The sequence below is a fragment of the Spermophilus citellus genome (genome assembly GCF_964194105.1).
Source record: "Spermophilus citellus genome assembly, chromosome: 17".
Classification (NCBI taxonomy): Eukaryota; Metazoa; Chordata; class Mammalia; order Rodentia; family Sciuridae; genus Spermophilus; species Spermophilus citellus.
In genome coordinates, this window is record NC_138199.1 from 3,817,840 (window position 1) to 3,842,152 (window position 24,313).

The window sequence follows — 24,313 nt, forward strand, 5'->3', positions numbered from 1 at the left end:
AGGGTGGGTATGTGCCTAGGAGTGCTCAGTGGGTTTTTCCAAGGACAAGGGTCACGCCCCCTTCCTTAGGACAGGCCTTGAGGTAGAAGCTGCTGTGATTTATTTATTTTCAAAAATGGAGTCACAGAGTCACATCCGTTTCTCAGAAGAGTGCGCTGGTCTCTGGTTTTGGAGCCCCTAGTTGTCAAGGCTCAGCCTCCTTATTTTCTCCACAGATGGGCACATCAGGAATGGGGCTGACACCCCAACGTCTGAGTGAAATACACGCCACCCCCAAACACCATGACCTCCTGCCTCAAGACCCTGGGGATTGATGTGAGGCTGTGGGGAGGGGTTCACTGGTTCACTGGAATGACCAAGTCTCAAGAGGCAGTGGATCAGGTGGGACAGGGCGAGTGGGTGCAGGATGCAAAAGAAGCATTAACAGCATGACGTTCCGTTCAGAAACCTTTATTGGTCCCTATGTGTCCTGCAAGGGGAAGGGTCTTGGAGCGCTGGGACCTGGGGTCATTCTGGGAGTTGGGGGCTTGCCTATGAGAGCAGAGAAGCAAGAGGCCAGAGTCAGGAGCTCCAGGAGTAGGAGAGCAAGCGAGGGTGTCTCATCCTCTGGCTGCAGCACAGCACAGATTGGCCAGGTGCAGTGGCCCTCTTCAGTGCCAGGGCATCTATAAGGAAGGACAAGTGGGGGCAGTAAGGACCAAGCCCTCGCCCTGTCTGGCACAGCCTGCTTCCCCTGGCAGCCCCAGTCTCCACCTCTCACCTTGGCTGGGCTTGGCGGGTACCTGGCCTTGTGGGCATCGTCATTCAGTAAAGACCTCACCAGGCAAGAACGGCGGTGGGAGAAGGTCTCGAAGCTCTTCCTGCCGTGGTAGGCCCCCATACCGCTGTGCCCTGTGGGAGGAGCTTGCTCAGAGCCAGGATTCCACCCCCAAGTTGTGCCTACAAGCCTCTAGGGCCCCTTTTCTGAAATCCTTAGGATTTCTTCCAGGGCATCCATGCTGGGGACAATATAGAGAGTGCCTAGGAAGAGTCCAAACTGGGCCAGCTATGCCACTAAAAGAGGTTAAGACCCTTGACTTGGGGTCTTCATGGAACAGACTAGTGCACTGGGGACACATTAGCGCTCCAAGGCCAAAGTCAGAGGTCCAAATGGGGGAGATAAGTGGGGATCTGTGGCTCCTGGCTGCTGGTGGTCTGCCTGGCCCTGTGGGAACCCTGGGCAGGGGGGACGCAGGTGGGCTGAGAGCCAGTCCTAGACTCACCCACGCCCCCGAAGGGCAGAGAGTGCACAGTGATGTGTACGATGACGTCGTTGGCCGTCACTCCGCCACTTGATGTCTCTGAGATCATCTTCTTGATCACCTGTATGAGGACCAAGCTGCTGATTATCCACTCCTGCTGAGAGGATGCAGAGCACTTCCCTTCCTGTTCTGTCTCAGCCACGTTCTGGAGCCACAGGTCAGAGGCAGCAGAGGCACAGCTACCTACTATCTCATCAGCCCTTCCCAAGTATCACATGGCCCTCAGTACCACCTGGGGAGGTAGTATGAACAACAGCTCCGATGACCAGGTGATGCTACTGTCTTCTTAGATACTTCTTAAAGACCAGGCTAAAGAGGTTCAGAAGGTCTAATGTCTTGCCCAATGTCACACAGTCAATGAACTAGGAAGCTACAATGTGAATTCAGGCCGGTGGATCCCTGGATCCTACTTGCATGTGATGGCTGTGCCCAGAAGCCCCAGGACCCAGATTGGAGGACCATCGGCTCACATTGTTATTGTTGGAGAAGACATAGAGAGCCAGGGGCTTCTCACGCTGGTTGATGAACTGGATGGCTTCCTCCAGGCTGCGCACGCACACGATGGGCATCACTGGCCCAAAGATTTCCTCTTGCATCACCTGGGACTGGGGGTCCACATCCGTGAGGATGGTGGGGGCTGAGGTGGGAGAGGAGCCAGAGTTAGTGCTGAGAACCCCCTTCCACCCAGCCAGCATGTCTGACTCCTGCTTCTACTCTTTCCCAGAGGATGCTGCCCAGTGTTAGGGAGGGGGATGGATGAGATGCTGAAGAGCTCTTCCCATGATCCGTGCACCTCCTGGGGTCCATCATGGCAGACCGTTGGGCTATTCTGAATTAACCTACATGGGAGTAATGGGGCAGGCACAGCAGCTGGAAGGATGCAAGTATCTCCTTCTGTCTCTTCAACAAATTGGGGTCCAAATGGATCTCATCTGGTGACCCAATCCTAGGCACCAGGGGTTCTTATTATGACCTCTACTGTCCCCATCATCGACTGGCGTGCCAACTTGAGAGGGAGCTGAAGTCCCTCTCTCTGGTCTTGAGGGAGATGGGCTTCTGGGGCTGGAATGGGACTTCTTGGGAGGCATGGTCAGCCTTGCTTACTAAGGGCCCCAGCGTCTCCCCAAGCCCATTGGTGAGAATAATTTATGCTCATCAGAGGGCTCTGCCTGGTGGTCAAGTATCTGAGCTGCTTTCTGTGAACTTGGTGGGAACCTTGGAGGACCATACGCACCTATGTAGCGGGAGGCCATGTCTCCAGTGCCTCCATGGGCCACTTTCTGGCCCTCAATCAGCCCCATGACTCTCTGGAAGTGCCGGGCATTAATGATCCTTCCATAGTCACGTGACTTCTTTCCATCTTCCCCATAGAACTCCTGAGAAGAGATGGGAGGCTTCAGGGAAGGACAAAGACCCTGGTCATAGTCAAAGGATTCCAAGCCACATGTCAGCAGACTGGGTGATGGGATTCTAGGTGCAGAGGTGTTTTTTTTTTTTTTATGCTTTTTAAACTTTCTGAAATGGTCTCTATTGTGTGTGTGTATTCCTTGTATGACCAGAAGAAAGGAACGATCTGCTCAAGTCGAGAAGTCATTCCTGGTGTCACGCCCACCTCTTGCCTCACAGCTCCCACTCTCAGGCTCCAGGGCCCCATACTCACTTTCAGAGACTTCTTTAGTTTCTCCACGATTTGGTGCTGGATTGAGGGGTCACAAAGGATGTAATCGGGTGCCACACAGGTCTGGCCGCTGTTCATGAATTTCCCCCAGGCGATGCGTCTGTGAAAATTCCGGGGTGGATTATGTCCTGCAGGCCATGGGAAGATTCCCAAGAACGCAGGCCTTATTCCGTGCGCTCAGGGTCAAGGCATAGTGGGCTTAGCCACAGGCTGTGGAGTGGTCACAGTGAGTCTTTCTAAGCAGCCCACTCACTTCTGGACACTGGGCTGAGAGCGCCTTCTGGAGCCAATGGGTGCTAAACTCATTGGTGGCAGGTGGGGAATTTCTGGGGGATATCTGGGGTTGGTGGGCTTTGTGCCTCTATGATCAGCCTTCATGGCCAGGTGTTACCTCTACTTGCATCCCCCACCCCATCTCCAAGGACCACATATGTGGTGCACAGAGGTGGCCAGAGCCCTGGCTCAGGTCGGAAGGTCAAGATATGAGTCCTGCCTTGGACTCTGAGTGTCAGCCGTTCTTCTCATGGGTCACGATCTCCAGATTATTGGCTCAATTATGGCAGAGAGCTGGTCAGGGCCAACTTCTTTGTGCCCTGAACACCCCACACTTATATTTCTTGCAGTCTCTGCTTGGACCATTGCCTTCCCTGTGATGTCCACAGAGTGGTCAGAGCTCTGCCTAGAACTCTCTTCCTCTGGGAAGCCTTCCTGGACTCAATGCACCTTTTCTGTGAATGAGGTTCCTTTCCAGCTTCTACTACCCTCCCTGAGCTCCTGCTGAGGACTGCAGGCCCAGCGGGGAAAGGGCCCATTTGTACTATTCAGAGCAGAACTGCAGTGCTTAGCCTGCAGCCTCGGTGTGCTGGAGACAGCAGAAGGAATGGCCTCCTCACCGGCAGGCCACATCCAGATTGCAGTCCTTGTCCACATAGCAGGGGCTCTTTCCTCCCAATTCCAGTGTGACAGGAGTCAGGTGCTTGGCAGCAGCCGTCATAACAATCTTCCCTACGCCCGTGCTGCCCGTGTAGAAGATGTGGTCAAATCTCTCTTTGAGCACCTCTGTGGTCTCAGGGACACCCCCGTTTATCACTGGGTACAGGTCCTTTCATGCAAGGAGAGAAGAAAGGCTCAGCAAAGACCAACTCCCTCCTCACCCCTGCATGTAAGGCCGTGGCTGAGACCAGTGGTCCTGTGGCCCAGCAACTCAGCACCCCACCCTGGCTGGCCACTGGCAAGTAGAGCACCCCGATTAGGGCTCAGAGACTTTCTGTTCATCCCAGCAGGAGAGGGAAGCTCCTGGGAGCTATCCTTCCCCAACCTGAGGCTTGCTCAAGCCCCAAAGACCTGACCTCAAACAGTTATCTTTGAGCCCTGGAGGGTACCTTACCTTATCTACGTACTGAGGGAGGATGGTGGCAAGCAGGTTTGCCATGTTCTCACTCAGCTCTGAGGGTTTGAGAACCACTGCATTCCCTGCAAAGTAAACAGACTTAGAGCCACACCAGGCCACCCCAAATGCTCTTCTCTCCTATTGACCAACCCTGGAGCCTTCCTTCCAATATCCATGTCCTCAGAGGCGTGGAGGGAAGACTTGTAGGCACATGCACAAGCACATAAACTTGCAATACACACAAGGCATAGGCTGAGGAGCACGCATGAGCAGATGCTACAGGAACAAACACAGGCACACAGGTGCACACATAGGCTCATGCTGGCTAGAACTGCAGCACCTTCCCTTCTGCAATTGCTGGGAGGCTGGGAAAGAGGAAAGGACAAAGGAGAGGGAGATGCTTTTGGGCTGGTTGGGAGAGTAGCGTTAGCCCCTCCTGGTCGATTTAGCTGAGAGCTACCCTAGCCACCCACACACATGGGCAGGTGGAAGCTGTTCTTGTGGTCATCTGCATCTGACTGGCCTTGGATGCAGGTACCTGGAGGCCTAAACTAAATGGTTTTGTCTCCACAGCCTCCTGTGAAAGTCACATCAAACCACTGTCTGCCACCAGGTCTCCTCTTTCCCCAGGCCTGAGCCCCTCTTGGAACGGAGCCTCTAGTACCTGCAGCAATGGCGCCCACCATGGGCTGGATAATGAGGTTGAAGGGGTAGTTCCAGGTGCCGATGATGAGGACCACTCCCAGGGGTTCTGAGTGGATGTAGGACTCATCCTGCTGGGTCTCAGGAGTCTTCTCCACAGGCTCATCCTTGACCCACTCATGGAGATTCTTGATCATATACGCAATCTCCTCCAGAACGTACCCCACCTCCTCATAGTAGGCGGTCCATTCATTCTGTGGTGAAGACACCGTGTAAGCTCCTAGCCCAGAAGCAAGGCCAAGCTTCTGGGAGTGCAAGCTAGGCATTCCCAGTCCTCAGCTGCCAGGGCAATGGGAGTTGTACACCATGGGTTCCCCAGCCCAGGTGGGGGACCAGGAATAGAGAGTACATGGGGGTTGGGGGAGAAACAGAGGTGAGGGTCTAACAGGAGTGGTGGATCTAACTTCTGCTGGATTGGGGGCTCTGGCAGGGAGAGGGCTGGTGACTGAAAGAGAAAGCCAGGCCTGGATGGAGAAGACAGATTTGAGGGTCATTAGTGAGTTGGTGTGTGCAGGGGGGAGAGGGGGAATTGAGCCATGTGTTGTGTTGTCTGGGAAAGTTTATGGGTCAAAATAAGACCTGAACCTAGGAAGGAGCCCTCTTAAGACCACCCTGAAGAAATAGGGACAGGGAGATGGCTTCCCAAGAGAGTCAGAAGAGAAGCCAGGAGACAAGGTGACAGAAGGAATCGGCCGGGGACCGAGGGCTTCTCGGGCAGCACAGAGTGAGGAGAGGGGGTGCACAGACAGAAAATATGAGCTTTGGCTTGAGGTCAAGAGTGAATTTTCTCGTTTTAGTTTTAAGGTGAATAGTCCTGAGCCATCTTCTAAAACTACAGAATAGGGTGGTGGGAAGGCCTTGAGATGGCAGAGGGCTGAGCTCCAAAGATCTGGACCCTGCAGAGGCACCTTTTCTCTTCTCTCAGGCAAGAGGGAGGGTGAAAACAGGCTCATGTGAGTTCTGGGCCCTGCGGTGAAAGGTTTGTGAGTCGAAGGAGTCTCATTCTCCCAGAGTGAGTGAAGGAGCAGACCCCACCTCCCTGCAGCCACAGGGAGCAGGTGGCCTCCCGGTGGCAGCAAGCTGTTCCTTGGCATGGAGAGCCAGGTGTTCCCATGTGGGACTCAGGGCACCCGATGCTCCAGGTGTCATGTAGGAGGAGATTGGTTGGAATGGGTGGTCTTGTGTTAAGATCTGGTCAGGATGAAAAAAAAACTGGTGAAGAAAACTGGTCAGGAGGTAAAAGCAGATAGACGAGGGTCAGGAGTGCCCTGCACAACAGCAAAATGCACTGGGGTACGGTGGAACCCCTCTGCTGAGAGTGAGAGGAAAAGAGAGGGTGGTATGCCACTTCTCCGCTGTTGATGAACTGGGTGACTCCAAGCCGTTCCTAAACCTGTCCTAGCCTCATTTCCCCTTCTATAATATGGTCATGACACTCACGGAGGGTTTTGGGGGCCGAGCCTGGTCCTTTGTAAAATGTTGAGCACAGAACCCCAGGCACGCTAGCGATACCCTACACCAAACCATAACTGTCCCCACTCTGGTGGAGGTCTCCCGCGCAGCCCTGCAGCCCTGCTAGCAGGAGCACCTTGTGCAGATCAGCGGCCAAAGCCTCGGTGATGTCCGGCTGGCGCTCCTGGATCATGCGCTGCAGCGCCTCCAGCTGCTGGATCCGGAACTGCAGCGGGCGGGTCAGGCCTGAGTTGAAGGCGGCCCTGGCCCTCTTCACCACGTCACTGATCTTGCTCATGGTACCTGGGGACAGAGGGGGATCTTGCAGCCAGGTGGAGGAGGTTGGAAAGAAGGCCACGTCCTTGGCTCAGAGCTGCGTCTCGGCACCTACACCAGTGTACTTGCTCACGCTTACTGTCCCCCCCCCCCCCCCCCCGTTTTAATAGTATAGGAAGAGAGTTATCTTCTCTGGATCCATGAAAATTGTCATTTTTACTGCGAGGTCTCCTTTTCTACCGCAAATTTCAGGATCCTTCTGGTGTTTTGAGATGTCCCAGGGCAAACTGACATCCGCAATTAGGGTGAGGAAGCCCTGATGCTGATCTTAAGCATTAAGTGCTCATAGTGGGTTCTTTCTTGGCAGTGTGCTGGGGACAGGACTCTTCCTGGCATCTCTGGTGTCCCACTCCCGCCTCTACCTGCTTGCCAAGCTGGTGACACACCTCCAGGCAAACATTCCAGGAACTGTAACACACTTTCTAGATTAGATTGGATGAACATTGGTCAAGATTCCCCGCTCAGGTTGATTAAAGAAAAACTAGCATCAAAATACCTGCAGACCCTTTCTGGTGGTGACTGGTCAAGAGCTAAAGCAGGCATCAGTCGTTAAATCAGTGCATGCTAAGCCTGGGAGATACAGATCAATGCTAGCAAGGAACTCGCAGGCTTTCAGGTTTCTGTGCAGAAATATGGAGGTAATTCCTGTTACTTGTTCAAGAAACCATCTTGGCAAATTGGACTGGTTCTTCTGAGGGCAACCGGGCAATATCTAGCAAAAGGCTTCCAAAGGTATTTTACCTGCACAAAAGGTCTATATTCAGAAATTTATAGTGATTACTATATTCCTAAGCAGTCACTGAAGTCATCACAGTTTGTATAGAATAAATACTGAAGACACTCTAAAGGCCCTAAGGCAGGAGGCAGTTCAAATGAACTATGCTGCATTCATGTGGTGGTTGTTGGGCAGTATTTAGGAATGAAATAAAGTTACTCAGCATGTTAATAAGGGTTCTGTGTGTGCCAGATGTGTCCCAGGTTCTAGGGACAAGGAACAGGTTATGAAATAACAGGAGTGCTAGGCTTGCATGTGTGGTGTACATGCACTTTTGCAGGCATACAAGAGAGGACCAGAAAGATAGCCTCATCATGGGGGGAGCATTGGATGGAGGTAATATTTGGTGATCTTTGTTTTCTTTTCTTTCTCTTTTATTTTTTTCTTTCTTTCTCTCCCTTCTCTCTTTCTCATTTTGGGGATGGGAACCCAGGGCTTCCCACATGCTAAACACTCTCTACCACTGAGCTAGACCCCTGTGCCACTGCTCCAGTGATCTCTGATTCTTGTCTAGTGTAACCTTTTTTTTTTTTTTTTGCGATGAGCTCATATTTTTAAATGTTTGGTTACATTTTTGAATAGGCATACATGTTCATTCAAAATTTAGAAGAGACAAAAAGGTCACACAGGAAAGTGCCTCTCTCTTCCCTTTTCTACCAGCTGTCAGGTCCCACCCCAGAGGTGGCCACTATTACCAGTTCCTGGCTTTCCTTTCAGAGATATTTAATCCACCCACAAACATTGCCTAACATTGGGCAGCATGGTGGAGGGAGGGGAATTTCCATCTTGCAAAAAAAAAAAAAATCACTGCATATCACACGCACATAATACTTAATCATTTTAGATATAGATACAGGATCCTGCTTGAATTTTTGTTCCTGATTCCTTCCACCACTTCCCTTCCCCATGAGGTGCTGACCCCAGCCCCAGGTCCAGTCCCAGGCTTTCTGCTCAGGGAAGAGGGACCCTGCTGATCTCTAGGATACCACAGGCCTGAACATGCTACTGCTCGCTCCCTATGACTTGGCAGGAGGCTGGGGAAGCCTCCTTACTGAGACCTCTTGGCTCTACCTGCCTGTAGGGCAGGATCCTCCTGCTGAACCTGACTCCAGCCGTACAGCTCCCTCCTCAGCCTTGGATGGTTGAACCAGCCACTAGCCACTAAGACCAGGAGAAGAGCCTGGGGATGAGTAGGATGGTATTGGGCTCATGCCCCAGAGTCACCACTCAGAAGCACGTGGACCTCCTTTGTGAGCAGCCAGGGATGACCACAGAACTGCTTCCCAGATACAAAGCACCTGTCACAGTGCTCGGCACCCAGAGAGGAATGTCTTTTGTTGCAAACTGGGATCCTTCTCCCAGAGCCAGCCCACCATCTGGGTGACACCGTGTCCTCCAGCATTCCCCAAACACGCTACCCTCACCTGTGCCGACTTTGACTTTGCCCTAGCATCCCTCATTTAGGCTCCCCACCCAGCCTTCCCTTCAATCACCACCACGCTCTGTAGTAAAGAGCCCGCGAAGAAGGAATAGCTATGGGTTTGTCTCACAGATGAGGAGAGTGAAGCTGAAAACTGTTCAGTGCTCTATCTTTGGTGTCACAGTTGGCAATTACCAAGGTCAGGATTTGAATACACATCCATCTCTGTCAGCCCCATTGCCTTCCAGGGGAGTGAAGAGCCCTGACAGCCCACCCAGCTCTTCCACCCAAAGACCACCTCAGTTCCTCTGCTCCACGAATTCCCAGGACTTCCACCTCCTAGTGCTAAGAATGGCAGAGCTACCAGATATCTGACCTGGGGTCCTCAGTGCGTCCAACTGAGAGGATGCTCACTCCTAAGATGATGGCCCTGGGGCAGGGACCAGCCCCACTCATAGATGGATGGAGGACTTTTCACCCTAAGGGCCCCTGTTCCCAGTGCAGGCTCTGCCCAGGTATTCCCACCTCTGAGGGGAGGGTGAAGGAAAGGGAACCTGGGGAAAGAGGATTACCTTCCACACAGTCTCTCCTTAGTGGCTGGGCCTCCTGGAATGAACAAAACCCAAGAGGGGACATATTTAAGGGCCTTTCTTCCCGCCCATTTGGCTCTGAGAATCCCTGCCCAGGAAGTTTGCATGACAAGAAAAGAATAATATTCAAATGTGGGGTGTAGCACAATCCAGACCTCGGCTGGGGCTTGGGGGATTAGGTCTTGGGTTGTCTGTTTTTGTTTTATTCTGAAAGGCAAGATGATTCTGTGAAGCCTTGGGCAGGGCTCATAGCCCTCCTTCAAAAGGAGCCCGGGATTATCATGGGCGTGGGGGCCATTGACTGATTCAGCCTGGCATGGACCTTGTCCAGATTCCCAAAGTGTGTTTGCCAGATGCTGTTTTTGGAGTTTCCTGTTATATAAGGTCAGCAGCGGGTGAGCCACAGGTCATAGAAGTGTACCACGCGATGGCCCCTCCCCCCATTCACATTCCCCTCTGTCCCCCCCCCCCATGTGCACAGGTACCACGGCTCTGTTGAGGCAGAGACCCCAAACTAAAGAATGGGGCTTTCTGTGATATGCGGATCTGCTCTCTCATTGACTAGCAAAGAGGGCCAGAACCTTCCCCTTCGAGGTCACCTGGGAAGGCTATGTTCCTGGAAGCCCCTTCCCCGCAGTTTAACAGACGTTTGCTGGGTGTCCACTCTGTGCCACACGTGGGGGCACTGTATCCTGTCACTTCTCACTGTACCAGACTCTGGGCCTTCTCCTACTTGAAGCTTCCCTGACACCCTTGCCCCACGTGGAGGCTGGCATTTGGGTGTCTTGGTCTCCCATTTACTGAGAGGAAAAGCTAAGGTCCCCATCATGGCCTATGAGCCCCTGAGGATGTGGTCTTCATCTCTCCCTCCTTCTGCCTGGATCAGCTCGCAGCATAGACCCATCCAGGTGGTTCAGCTCCACGTCATGTCACAGGGCACCACCTGGTCCTTGTTTCCTTTTTCTCCAGAGCATCTTGATCCTTCTGAGGTGCTCTCTATCCACAGTGATGTGCCACGTGACCACAACCCACATAGGATGGTGGTTGTAATGGGGTTTTAAATTCCTACCACCTGTAATCTCACAGGGCAACACCTTGCTCCAATGTCTGCTGGTGTACACAAATCCACTACACTGCAGTTTTTAAAGGTGCAACACATAGAACTATATGCAGGGCATGATATAGGACGATGGTAATGAACAACTGTGACTGGTGCATGTATTTGCTTATACCATATTTTATCACCCTTATCATTTTAGAGTGTATTCCTTTCACTTACAAAAAAATTCTTTTTCCTCTGAAGAGTGCGCTCTGCTGCCTCATACATCATATGTTTACAGTATCTTTTGATAATGTCATTTTTTCTTGTGGGAACTTAATCATCATTGCTTTGCTCATTGTGGCCCTGGGAACAATAGGTCATACCACATATGGACCACATAGTGCAGGTATGTAGTGGATGAGACCACCTGGTTAGTGTGAGTGTGTTCTATGGTGTTCACATGGTGATGAAACTGCCTAAGGATGGCTCTCAGAACACACGCCATTATTAAGTGACACATGATTGTACTTATTGTGTTTGCTACCTGGCCTCCCCTTGCTGGACTCCACCAACCAGAATGTGATTTGTTCACTGCTGAAACTCCCAGCACCTGGAATATGGTTGGAACTCAGCAGGTACTCAATAAATATTTGTTGAATAGCGCAATAAAGAAAAACAATTAAGAATAAAATGAAAACTGTAGTAATGGGGGTTTGTGTGGGATGTTAGAGGGGCTCAGAAGAGGGTCCTGTGAAAAGCACATCTGAGCCGAGTGAGAGGTATTCAGGCAAGGGACAGCAAGGGACCTTGAAACAGAAAGTAAAGGTACAGAGGCAGGAAACAAGAGAAGGCTGTCCATCACAATTTGTCACCAATAAGGTGTGATATGTACGGTGTGGCCAGCAGGAGGTGAGGAGATGGATGGTGTTCTATGGGCACAGAGGCTTGTAGGTCAGTCAGGTCAGGCTGGGGAGGTGGCGAGCAACAATGATCTTATCATACAGATATGTCTTGATACTTTTTGTTTTGCTTTTGTCATAAGTAGCAACAATAGGGGGTTATCAGACAGAGCAAGAAGCCCTGAAAGGTTTTAAATAACAGAGAACAAAACTCCCAAGGTTGGTGTTTTTTTTTTTTTTGGTTAAAATCTTCAGTTATAGGCTTAGGTTTAGCTCAGTGGTAGACTTCTGGCCCAACACACATGAGGCCCTCTGTTCCCCAGCACCGGAACAAAATAAAAAGAGTTTTAGCTTTGGCATAGCTTGGATTGTAATAGAAACTCCTGCCGATTCCTGTTCGTGAGATTGGTATCTCTGCAAGCCCTAACAATCTGTTCCTGATCCTCATCCTAGACTGGGCTACTATGTACGCTCTTCCTCCTGGGTCCTCACTACCTGCCTGTTCTCCCTGAAGCCTGAAATTATCTTCCGTGATGTCTTCTTTAAAAGGCTGCCTATGGGGACTTTGGACAATGAAGAAAGGCCTGAGCATATCTCTTCCCTGATTAAAAAACTTCAGTGGCTTCCTATTGCTCACGGGGAAAAAATTCCATGGCCTCCGGGTCCTGTGTATCTTGGCTCCTGGCTGCCGCACATGCTTCACTTTATAACACCAGCTGCTGTTTTCACTACCTTCAGGCCACTAGCATTCCTCAACAGGGCCAGGAGATTTCCTCCCTCAAAGCCTCTCCCGTGCCATTCTCCCTCCCTGGGACACTTTCCCTTCTACTCTGTACCAACCTGATTCTTACCTGTTCAGATTTCGGCTTTCCTGATCCGCCCCCCGCCAATAATACATCCCTTACTTCTAGGAGCTTGGCAAAAATCTGTGATCAAATCTTTGTGTGACTATTTTGATCGCTTTTCTTCTCTCCTTGTCTCTCCATGAACTGGAATTCACATGAAGACAGCAATCTCAGCTTTTGTCCAGTACTGTAGGCCCAGCAAAGTTAGCACAGTGCGTGGGACAGAGGGAGACCTCAGAAGATATGGAAGCAGCCCATTGTGGGGATGCCTGGGGTCTAAGATAAAAAGAAATTATCCATCATATTAAAAACCATCTTTTATTAGAAAGATGATTTTCAGCAGATTTACCTAGGGACAGGAAAACCCACACACGATGCTTCTTATGGGCAGACAGAGAATGGTCTGTGAGCATGTGGTGGGAACATTCAGGAACACCTGAAACTCCATTCGATGTGGAATTCCGACGAGTGCAGGCCTGGCAGATGACCCCAAGAAGTGGGAACTGACCACCGCTCCTCCAAACGGTTAAGCCATTCAAAGCAAGGAAGGTCAGAGCCAAGAGGAGCCTAAGGGGACATGGCAGCTGAATGCAATGGGGGCTCCTGGATGGGTTGCTGGGACATATGGGCACTCTACTGTCTTTGTAGTTTTTCTATAAACCTAAAGAGATTCTAAAATAGCTTATATTAGGGGTGCTGGATATTAAACCCAGGGTTTGTGCACGCGAAGCATGTGCTTTACCACTGAGCTACGCCCAAGCCCCTAAAATAGTTTATTTAAAAAGCTCATGTAGAGGCAGGAGCTGGAGTGAAGTGAATTAAGCTTCACTGCTCTCTAGCCATGTGACCTGGGAAGCTGTCTTCTCAGGGCCTCACTTCCCCATCAGTAAAACCCTTCAACAGTGGATCTGGGATCCTAATGAGGCAATACACACCAAAGAGCTTTGCAAACTGAAATTTCTTTAAAAACAGTTGATTTAAAAAGGTAAGCTCAATCAGCTGGAACATGTACCCTTAGGAGACCATCATCTTATATGTAGCCCATCATCTACTGAAATGTTGGTATGTAGTGCATGCTTACATATCCATAGATATTTTCCACCGGACTGAGCCTCTGACTGTTGGTGGGTTATATTTCTCTTTCTTCCTACCCAGTATTCCCTCTCACTGTACTCCCTATCATCATTCTGCCCTTCTCACTACCTGGTGAACCATCCCAATTTCCCCATCAAAAGATCTCCACAGCAGGAGCCTCTATAGCACCCTCCAGCTGGCTAGGGCTCCTTCACACACACTTCCTGATGAGATATCAGAGGTGGGGCCCGATGACCTAGGAGGCTGATGCCAGGCTTGTCTGGAATGAAGACAGTGAGGGTAAGAGGGAGTGGGGATGGGGACGCTGAACCTGGCTTCTCCCTGCTGCACCTCACTTCTGACCCAGGTGGACCCCTCCTAGGCACCCTGAAATCCCTGCAGTCAGTGAGTGGCATTCTGGCCACCAACTCTTTAATGATCACAGGAGCTGCAAGATGACACAAGTTTTTAGCAATGAGTCAACTAGAGTCAACCCTCCTCAGTATCTAAGGGGATAAATAAAATCAGGGCCAAAATTATGAAATTGAAAAAAAAAATTCAAAAGATTGATGAAACAAAAATTTGGTTCTTTGAAAGAATAAAATTTATAAACCTTTAGCCAAGCTAATAAAGAAAAAGAGAGACAAAACTCAAATTACTAAAATTCATAACAAAAAAAGGAAATATCACCATGGACACTAATGAAATTTAGATGATAATCAGAAACTACATTGAAAATCTATACTCCAACAGAACAGAAAACCACAAAGACATCGACAAATTTCTAGAGATATATGACCTGCCCAAATTGAATCAGGACACAGAAAATTTAAACAGATCAATTTCAAGCAGTGAAATTGAAGATGCCATCAAAAGCCTACCAACAAAGGAAACTATGACCAAATGGATTCTCAGCCAAGTTCTACCAGATGTTCCTAGAAGAACTAACACCAATACCCTTCCAATTATTCCATGAAACAGAAAAGGAGGGAACCTTTCCAAACTCATTCTATGAACCTAGGATTGCCCTGATACCAAAACCAGACAAAGGCACATCATCCAAAGAAAACTTCAGATCAATATGCCTGATGATCATAGATGCAAACATCAATAAAACACTAGGAAATCACCTGAAAACATATTAAAAAGATAGCACACCATTATCAAGTGGGATTCAATCCAGGGATGCAGGGTTGGTTTGAAATATGGAAATCAATAAATGTAATTCATCACATCAATAGACTTAAAGACAAGAACCACATGAATATCTCAATAGATGCAGAAAAAGTATTTGACAAAATACAGCACCCATTCATGTTCAAAACACTAGAAAAATTAGGGATAGTAGGAACATACCTCAACATAGTAAAAGCTATATATGCTAAACCCAAGGTCACCATTATAAAAATGGAGAAAAATTGAAAGAATTTTCTTTAAAAACTGGAACAAGTCAGGGGTGTCCTGTTTCACCACTCCTATTCAACATAGTCCTTGAAAACTAGCTACAGCAATTAGACAAAGAAAAAAATTTAAAGGGATACAAGTAGGAGAAGAAGCACTCAAACTATCCCTATTTGATGAGGGTAAGAGAGACTGGGGACAGGGATGCTGAACTTGGCTTAACCCTGGTGCATATCACTTCTGATCATGGTGACCCATGATTCTATACTTAGAAGAGTAAAAATCTCCACCAGAAATCTTCTAGAATTCATAAATTCAGCAAAGTACCAGGATATAAATTATCACCCATAAATCAATTATGTTCCTGTAAACCAGTCACCTGAAAGAAAAATCAAGAAAACTCTCCCATTCACAATATCCTCAAAACAAAAACAAAAACAAAACAAAAAGCTCTTGGGAATCAATCTAACAAAAGAAGTGAAAGAGCTCTACAATGAAAAGTACAGAACACTAAAGAAAAAAAATTGAAGAAGACCTTAGAAGATGGAAAGATCTCCCATGTTCTTGAATAGGCAGAATTAATATTGTCAAAATGGCCATACGATGAAAAGTGTTATACAGATTTAATGCAGTTACTATTAAAATTCCAATGATATTCTCCTTAGAAATATTTACTATGAAATTTACATGAAATTCCTTTGGAAAAATAAGAGGCCCAGAACAGCCAAAATAATACATATGGAAAAAAAATGAAGGAGATATCACAATACCAGACCTCAAACTATACTGCAGAATTATAGTAACCAGAATGGCATGGTGTTGGTCCCAAATGGGCATGAAAACCAATGAAACAGAATAGAAGACACAGAGACAGACCCACACAAATATAGTTATCTCATACTAGACAAAGATGCCATAAACATAATAAAATTATCACTAATAAACTCAAACTCAACTCAAAGCTGATCATGGATTGAGGCATTAGACCAGAGACCTTGCTTCTAGATGAAAAAGTAGGCCCAACTCTCTATCATGTAGGCTTAGGTACTGACTTCCTTAATAAGACTCCTGAAGTGCCAGATGTAAAATAAAGATTCAATAAATGGGACGGAGTCAGACTTAGAAAGCAAAGGAAACGATCAAGAACATAAAGAGAGCCTACAGAATGGGAGAAAATCTTTGCCACTCTCACCTCAGATAAAAACATTAATCTCCATGATATATAAAGAACACAATAAACTTACCACCAAAAAACCCCCCCAAACCCAATCAATAAATGGGCAAAGGAACTGAACAGGCACTTCACAAAATAAGAAATACAGGGCCTGGGGTTGTGGCTCAGCGGTAGAGCACTCGCCTCGCTGTGCAAGACCCTGGGTTCGATCCTCAGCACCACATACACACACACAAAAAACCAAATAAATAAATAAAACGAGCAAAATAAAGGGTTATGTCCAACTACAACTAAAAAATAAAAAAAGAAGAAATACAAATGGTGGAACAAATATATGAAAAAAATGTCCAACATCTCCAGAAATTAGAGAAATGCTCATCTGATGCTGGTGGGACTGCAAATTGGTGCAGCCAATATGGAAAGCAGTATGGAGATTTCTTGAAAAACTGGGAATGGAACCACCATTTGACCCAGCCATCCTTCTCCTCGGTCTATACCCAAAGGATTAAAAACAGCACACTACAGGGACACAGCCACATCAATGTTTATAGAAGCACAATTCACAATAGTAAACTGTAGAACCAACCTAAATGCCCCTCAGTGGATGAATGGATTTTATAATGTGGCATATATACACAATGGAATATTACTCAGCAATAAAAGAGAATAAAATCATGGCATTTGCAGGTAAATGGATGGAGTTAGAGAAGATAATGCTGAGTGAAGTTAGCCAATCCCAAAAAACCAAATGCCGAATGTTTTCTCTGATATAAGGAGGCTGATTCATAGTGGGGTAGGGAGAAGGAGCATGGGAGGAATAGACGAACTCTAGATAGGGCAGAGAGGGTAGAGGGGAAGGGAGGGGGCAGAGGGTAATTAATGATGGTTGAATGTGATGATCATTATTATTCAAAGTACAGGTATGAAGACACAAATTGTGTGAATATACTATGTATACAACCAGAGATATGAAAAACTGTGCTCTAATAATGTAATAAGAATTATAATGCATTCCACTGTTACATATAAATAAAGAATAAATTTAAAAAAGAGAAAAAAAAGAAGAAGAAGAAGAAGAAGAAGAAGAAGAAGGAAAAGACTCCCAGACACAATTTCCAAATAATTTCACATAAATTCTTTCCTGGGCGATGAGCACAGATGTATCCTCTCAAAGATTTTTTTAAGTAGTTGTATTCATTTATTTATATGTGGTGCTGAGAATCAAACCCAGTACCTCACCCATGCTAGGCAAGCTCTCTACCACTGAGTCAAAATCCCAGCCAAAGGTTTTTAACTGACTGACTCCAGTCTTCAGCTTTCTTTACAGCATTGAAAAGAGTGAAGAACAACTGAAGAAATACTTGCGTCAGGGCAGGGAGCACAGCTCAGTGGCTGGGGGCTTGCCTAGCAAGTGCAAAGCCCTAGTTTCAATCCTCAGTAATGCAAAAGAGAGGGAAAAAAAACTTGCTTTAAAAAATAGTAAAAATGAGGGCTGAGGTTGTGGCTCAGTGGTAGAGCACTTACCTGGCACCTGTGAGGCACTAGGTTGGATCCTCAGCACCACCTAAAAATAAATAAAGTAAAGGCATTGTGTCCATCTACAACTTAAATTTAAAAAATGGTGAAAATGACAGAGACTTATGAAGTTCAAATATTTTGTAATACTTCATTCAATCAATAAACTATCATCTGGAATTAAAAAAAAAAAGACACTGAGATTCCACCTCCAGTCAGAACAGCAAATATCAAGAATACAAGAAACAATAAAAGTTGGAGAGAATGTGGGGAGAAAGGTTCACTCATGCAGTGCAGGTGGGACAGCAAATTGGTACAAAGACTCTGGAAAGCAGCATGGAGTTTCCTTAGAAAACTTGAAATGGAACCACTACTTGACATAGTCATCCCACTCCTTAGTTTATACCTAAAGGCCTTAAAATCAACATACTTCAGTGATGCAGCCACATCAATGTTTACAGCAGCTCAATTCACAATAGCCAAGCTATGGAACCAACCTAGGTGCCCTTCAACAGATGAACCGATGAAGAAAATGTGGTATACATACATGATGGAATATTATTCATCCATGTAGAAGAATGAAATGATGACATTTGCTGGTAAATGGATGGAACTGGAGACTATCATGCTATGTGAAATAAGCCCATCCCCAAATCCAAAGGCCGAATGTTCTCTGTTATGTGGATGCTAAGCCAAAACAAGAAAGGGTGGGCAAGGGAAGAATAGAAGTTCACTGGATTAGACAAAGGGGAATGAAGGGGAGGGAGGGAAATGGGAACAGGAAAGACAGTAGAATGAATCAGACACAACTTTCCTATATTTATATATGAACACAGTGCCATGAATCAGTGTGACTCCACATCACGTACAACCGCAAGAATAGGATCTTGATTAAAATAAGTTATACTCCATGTATATATAATATGCCAAAATACACTCTACTGCCATTTATATAATAATAATACTAATACTAATACTACTACTACTAATAATAATAATAAAACAATGAAGGGCAGCCCATTGGGGCAAAAAGCAGGGAATAGGCAGTGCCAGGACTGACCCAGCAAAAACTGCCTACTGAGAAGGGTGTGGCAAAGTACACATCACCATGAGTTAGACACCAGCCACCTGGCAGCAGGAATGCCCGGCCCACCTAGCCCAGGCAGAGTCTGCCTGAGGTGGGCTGGACCCCATCCAGCTGTAGAGCCCTCCACCCATTAACCCATGCACCTGGTCGTAGGCGGGGGGCAGAGCCAAGCAGGCCAGAATGCACCAGGACATGCTTTGGTTAGCACTGCTCATCTGCCTGGGTTTGAGCAGCCCCACCCTGGATCACAGTAAACAAGTGCATCCTCATAACTCAAAAATGAACTCAAAAAAACGGAAACTTTTATTTCTTTGCAACAATCACCAAGATGTCAATTAACACAGAAGCAGAGAAGTGGTACACATTTTAGCTCTAGCTTTCGCTTCATACATACTTGGTTTGCTCCTTCCTCAGCATCAGCATCTCATGACTATTCCTCTGTTTCCCAATATTTTTCTCACCACCTGTATGTGTCATGTTTCTGAAAAAGGGGCCTGGCAGGTGATATCTTCTCATGGTGGTCTGTGGATGCCACTGTGGACAGTGCCGAGGTTACGATAAGTGCCCCCAAAGGCCCAAGGGTTTTAACCCTTTCAGGCTGAGGTACTATCTGGACTTGGTAGAATCACTACCAGGGAGTCCTAATTGGAAACAGGTCAGTAGGAATGTGTAAAGGTAGGAGCTATTATGCCTCCTGCCTTTCTCTTTTGCTTCCTGGCTATCATTATGTCAGCAGCTTCCTCTGTCCTTGTTCCTGCATGGTGGACTGCAAAATCCTCAGGGCCAACTGAACATGGACTGAAACCTCTGAAATCATGAACCAAAACAATTTTTTTCTTTATAAGTTGATTTATCTCAGGTATTTCTAATAATCATGGAAAACTAACTAACAAGGTCAATAATACCAATGGCTCAGCAGATGCCAGGGGGGAAAAAATACAATAAATGCGGTCTTACCAGACTCACTTTTCTGAATCTTCTGTTCCCACTCTGGGGAGGGGGGACAATCCTTTAAATGTAGTTTCTCAGCTTGACTTCATTCCTTCTCCTGGCCGATAGCAACATTAATGTACAACCTGCATGTGACCACAATGTTGCTTGCTGATAGAACAATGTGCTGCCAGTTTTTGACACAATGTTCCATAAACACACTTGAATGTACTGATGTTTTTATTTCTATGTAAGAGTTTCCTGGGAATGTTTGCATTTTTCATTTTCTTGGATGTTGCCACATGGCTTTCCACCTAGGCTGATCTTGTGAGCCTGTCATGGGTAGAGATGGCCTGATGGGTGCACAGTCCTGTCTGCTGTGTCTTTAATCATCCTCCCCTGCCTGGGGGAACTGGAGTCTTGCCCAGGCATGCTCTGGATCTGTACTTAGGTCTCCTTTCTCATGCGTCATCTCCTATGTGTCTGCGATTCCCTTCTTCCTTTACAAAGAAAAGTGCAACTAGTGATGAGATTGAGTTTTTGCTGCTTAACACCAACCCACGGTGGGATTGCTCACCTTTCTGTATGAGGAAAATTAAAGGAGACACAGAGACAAGATGCAGAGGCAGGAAAGAAAGATGTCAGAATGGCAGAGAGGCCAAGCTGCCAAGATTTTATATCAACAGGTTACTTTAGGTCATTGGCATTATTAATACATACTGTTCATTGTCTTAGTAGGCAGGTTACAGACTTAGCAACATTATGCAGCTTATTCCTCAGTCACATACTAAGTTACAATGTGCAATGTTAGGAGCTTTGTGTAGCATTCAAGAAAGTCCATTGTATAAAGTTACGTGGATGGGTTTAGGTTCAGTGAAACATTGTGGTGTTCTACCAAGAGAGTTCCTTTATTCCCAGGAGCTGTGTGCCTGAGATCAAGGCTGAGGCTGATAAGACTCAGAAGGACATTGCTGCCAGGCTTCCTGTGTCTTTGCACAGAAGTTCTCCCAGCAGCCAGGCATTCTGTGTCTTTGCACACAAACTTCCTAGCCATTAAACATGCCACAGCCATGAAGCTATCAGAGACCTCAATCCCAAACACAGAATCCCTACATTTCTGACATTAACGTGAATATAAATACACTTTGGTTTCCCAGCTCATTTATTTGCTTTGATTTTTATCAGTTACTTCCTCCCAGTTTCCTTTGGTACTTAAACCATGTAGGTCCTGGTATTTTGTCTTGCTATTTCAATACAGAAGTCACATAGACTTAATTTCTCTACTAAATACTGTTTTGTTTATGTCCCAGGAGTTTGAGAACAAAGGGCTTTTCTTTTCAGAGCTTTCTCAACAGATTTCAAATCTGCCTCGACAGTCAGTCCTCTTTTTAGTCTGAGGGTACTCGAGATGTGTGTTTCTTGAATTTTCTAAATGAAAATGCTACCACTTATACTAATCTTATTAGACCTTGATTAAATATATAGCTTTTTCTTCTAACTTGGTTAAGGTTTCTTTTGTGGCCAAATGTATAATTAATTTTTGCAGTGATTCTGTAGACCTACAAATAACATGTTGTTTTCTGTTGCTATTAGCAATGACCTACATACTAAATCCAAGGTATTATTCTCTATTTATCTAATTTTGATAGACATGTATTGAAGCCCCTCCCTGTCGATGTGTTTTTACTGAGCTGCCTGCCATTTCTAGCAGCGTTGGCTTTGGGAATTTGGCCATCATCTGGCTTACTCCAGGCAGGCTCCTCACTTCTTTATTTCTGCTACAACTTAGCTGTCCACCACTGCATCACATCACATGTTGGACCTGTAGAGTCCACCTGTCTGATGATAATATTGCCCATCCTGCCTTGATTTAATTTATAACTCTCTGCAAACTTAATTACTGCCAGCCTTACTTCACCATGACGGTTCATGTGCATTTTGTAAGAGAAAGGTCGCTAGCATTTGTTTTAACATGGCATGCTAACATTCTCTGTACGAAGGGAGATACTCTTAACATTTTGCTTTTGCTTAACTATGTACTTTAACTTGGTCATTTCCTCACAAATTAATATTTATTCCTTTTTCTTGCTAATTTGTACAGACCTCTCCCCTGTCTATTGCATTGGGAGGCACCTCCCCTTCTCTGCTCTTACAATGAACCTAAGAAAAACTTGAATAAGCACTCTTATTTCACATGGTTTTATGCCCAATTCTATACCTCATATAGCTAAAAAATACAAGACTCCCACTAGCTTTGCCATAGATAACAATTCAACTATGCAGGTCACAGGTTAATGTTTGCCTAAGTTGCTTTTCAAAAACTGGCAGGTTTTTGTTTAGCTCAAAGCAGCTGAAATCCCCCAGTCTTTCAATTGGGCCTGCACATGAGTCCTATGGGTGAGCATTTGATGTCAAAAGGCCAAACATTCCGCCCTCAGATCATGCTACTGTGGCCATTTTCTGAACACCTGTCCCATCAAGTGATATGTAGATTCACTATGCACACAGACAACAGAATCCCTCACCTCAATACCCTTTCACTAGCTCTCTTGTCACATAAAACCCCTAAGCCTCAGGGAGATGAATTTGAGTCAGCCATCTTGTGAATGAACTCTCTTTCTAGCAACTTGCAGATTCAGGGAGGATCACACTGTGAGGCAGGCATGACAGGCCTGGTTTGGTGAGAGATAAACCACTGCCTAGACTCCCAGAACACTCTGTTTCAACCCCTTCATCTTGGGGTTTGGGGAAGGAAAGAGTCTGCTCTTGAACACATGATTTTCACTTTGGCCATCTCTTCAGAACTCAGACTTGGTTTCTAAGAAGATTGACAGCTTTCTTCCTCTAAGATCAATCTCTGAGAAGATTGATATCTTTCCCTCTCTCTAGGGTAAGCTACTCTCCAAGCTACAAGGTTGTCATTCTTCACCTCTCTTGCCGGTGAGTGACCACAGTTTAAGTTGATGAGAAGGGAGCAGAAGGAATGTGGGGACTAGGGGATCCGCTTCCATGGAGCCAACAGAGCTGTGTGGCACTTTGTCCTACCCTTTTCCCCTAAAACCCTCTGAGTCCAGGGACAGAATTGGGGATGGAATCCAGCTACAGAGAGGCTGGGTCAGCAACACAGTAAAGTGAGTGCATAGACACAGTGAGGTCAGCATGGAGGAACACTTCCATTTCTTTTATAGAAGGAAAAAGATCAATCTCTCTCTCTCTGATCCATCTTTCTATCCCTCCCTAAGAAAACTGACAGCTTTCTTTCTCTAAGATCAATCTCTGAGAAGATCTATATCTTTCCCTCTCTCTTTCTCAGGTGGATATCTTTCTCTACAAAGATTGATCCTTTCTCTCTCTCTCATCCTCTCTCCTGTGATCCAACAATGCTGAGATTTCTGCAGTGCGTGGGCAAAAATATCCAAACTGAGGCCCCAGCTCACACTTAAAATACTCTGTGAACTCAGGCCATACCCTTCCCTCCTCTAGGACATACATATTTCTGTCTGATCAGGATGCAGGGCTAGGGATGTCATGCATGATTCTCAGGATCTGGTGCTTTCACCAGATCCATCCAAGCCCACTTCTTATAGACACAGCACCTCACATTCACTTTGTGGATCCACCCCTCCCCCCAACCTCCATGTAGCTGAGAGGGACTTATTATACATTCTGGCTTTGGTACACGGGGTGTGATGCACTCTATTCGCGGCCATCTTCAAATATTTTAATTTTCCAAATTCTGGCAAGTGTGTGACGTCCATCTGCCAAATATGGTTAGGTATCAGTCCTCTAGGATTGACTCCAAGATTAACTTGTGGTAAAAAGGTCACACAATTTTGACATTGTTTTATTATTTGTCTAGCTTGTTCCTTAGTTATTTTAAAACGCTTTTTTAGCATAGACATGGAACATTTTATGAAAATTTGTAGCTTCTTCTAGTGTACAGAAAATATGTATGTCATGTGTAGATTTATCTGCTAGTTCATTGCCCATACTAAGGGCTCCAGGCAATCCTGTATGTGCCCTGATATGTCCTATAAAGAATGGATCTTTTCTGTCCCAGATTAGACTTTGTATAGTGGAAAGCAAAGAGAAAACAGTAGAGGAAGGGGAAATCCTACCAGCATCTTCAAGGGATACTATAGCATTAACTATATACTGACTATCAGAAAATAAATTAAATACAGAATCTTTAAACATCACAAAAGCTTGTAATGCTGCATTAAGCTCTACCTTTTGAGCTGATTGTTTGGGTACTAAAAATGTAAAAGTTTGATCAGGTGTAACTATTGCTGCTGTACCATTATTTGACCCATCAGTGAATATATTTGGAGCATTCATGATAGGTGTTTTTCTTGTCATTTTTGGAAAAATTACAGGATGCGATGACCAAAAAGACAATAAAGGATTAGATGGTAAGTGGTTATCAAATGAAACATTAGATTTGCACATGATTATTGCCTAAGTATTTAACTCATTAGCTAACTCATCAATTTGATTCATAGTATATGGAGTAATAATTTTATTGGGAGAAATTCCAAACAATCCCTTTGCTGCTTTTATTCCTTTGAGTATTAATTGTCCTACAGCATCAGGATACCTAGTAAGATAGTGTTAGGAGAATAAGATAAATGTATCCATAATAATGGACTTTCTTGCCAAAATACTCCTGTAGGAATATTTTTTGTTGGTAGTACAAAAAATA

The 24,313-nt window shown here is 46.1% G+C and overlaps 1 protein-coding gene across 1 annotated transcript; it reads right to left on the bottom strand.

Annotated features, from left to right (window-relative positions):
• Positions 1 to 495: 495 nt before the first annotated feature.
• Positions 496 to 9,670, bottom strand: ALDH3A1 (aldehyde dehydrogenase 3 family member A1). Its single transcript, XM_081270102.1, has 11 exons — positions 9,627 to 9,670; positions 6,660 to 6,826; positions 5,034 to 5,265; positions 4,367 to 4,452; positions 3,873 to 4,081; positions 2,962 to 3,079; positions 2,536 to 2,677; positions 1,772 to 1,938; positions 1,263 to 1,362; positions 761 to 891; positions 496 to 665 (listed from the first exon to the last, which is right to left on the bottom strand). Exons 2-11 carry the CDS (start codon positions 6,819 to 6,821, stop codon positions 651 to 653), a joined length of 1,362 nt encoding a protein of 453 aa, XP_081126228.1. The 5' UTR covers positions 6,822 to 6,826; positions 9,627 to 9,670; the 3' UTR covers positions 496 to 650.
• Between the last annotated feature and the right edge of the window lie 14,643 nt (positions 9,671 to 24,313).

Bases quoted from the DNA above. Each gene is read 5' to 3' on its own strand.
- ALDH3A1 (XM_081270102.1), bottom strand. From the start codon at position 6,821: ATGAGCAAGATCAGTGACGTGGTGAAGAGGGCCAGGGCCGCCTTCAAC. The intron at 4,453-5,033 runs GTACTAGAGGCT...TTTACTTTGCAG, and splicing joins GGTGGGCGCCATTGCTGCAG to GGAATGCAGTGGTTCTCAAA. The intron at 1,939-2,535 runs GTGCGTATGGTC...CTCCCACCTCAG, and splicing joins CATGGCCTCCCGCTACATAG to CCCCCACCATCCTCACGGAT.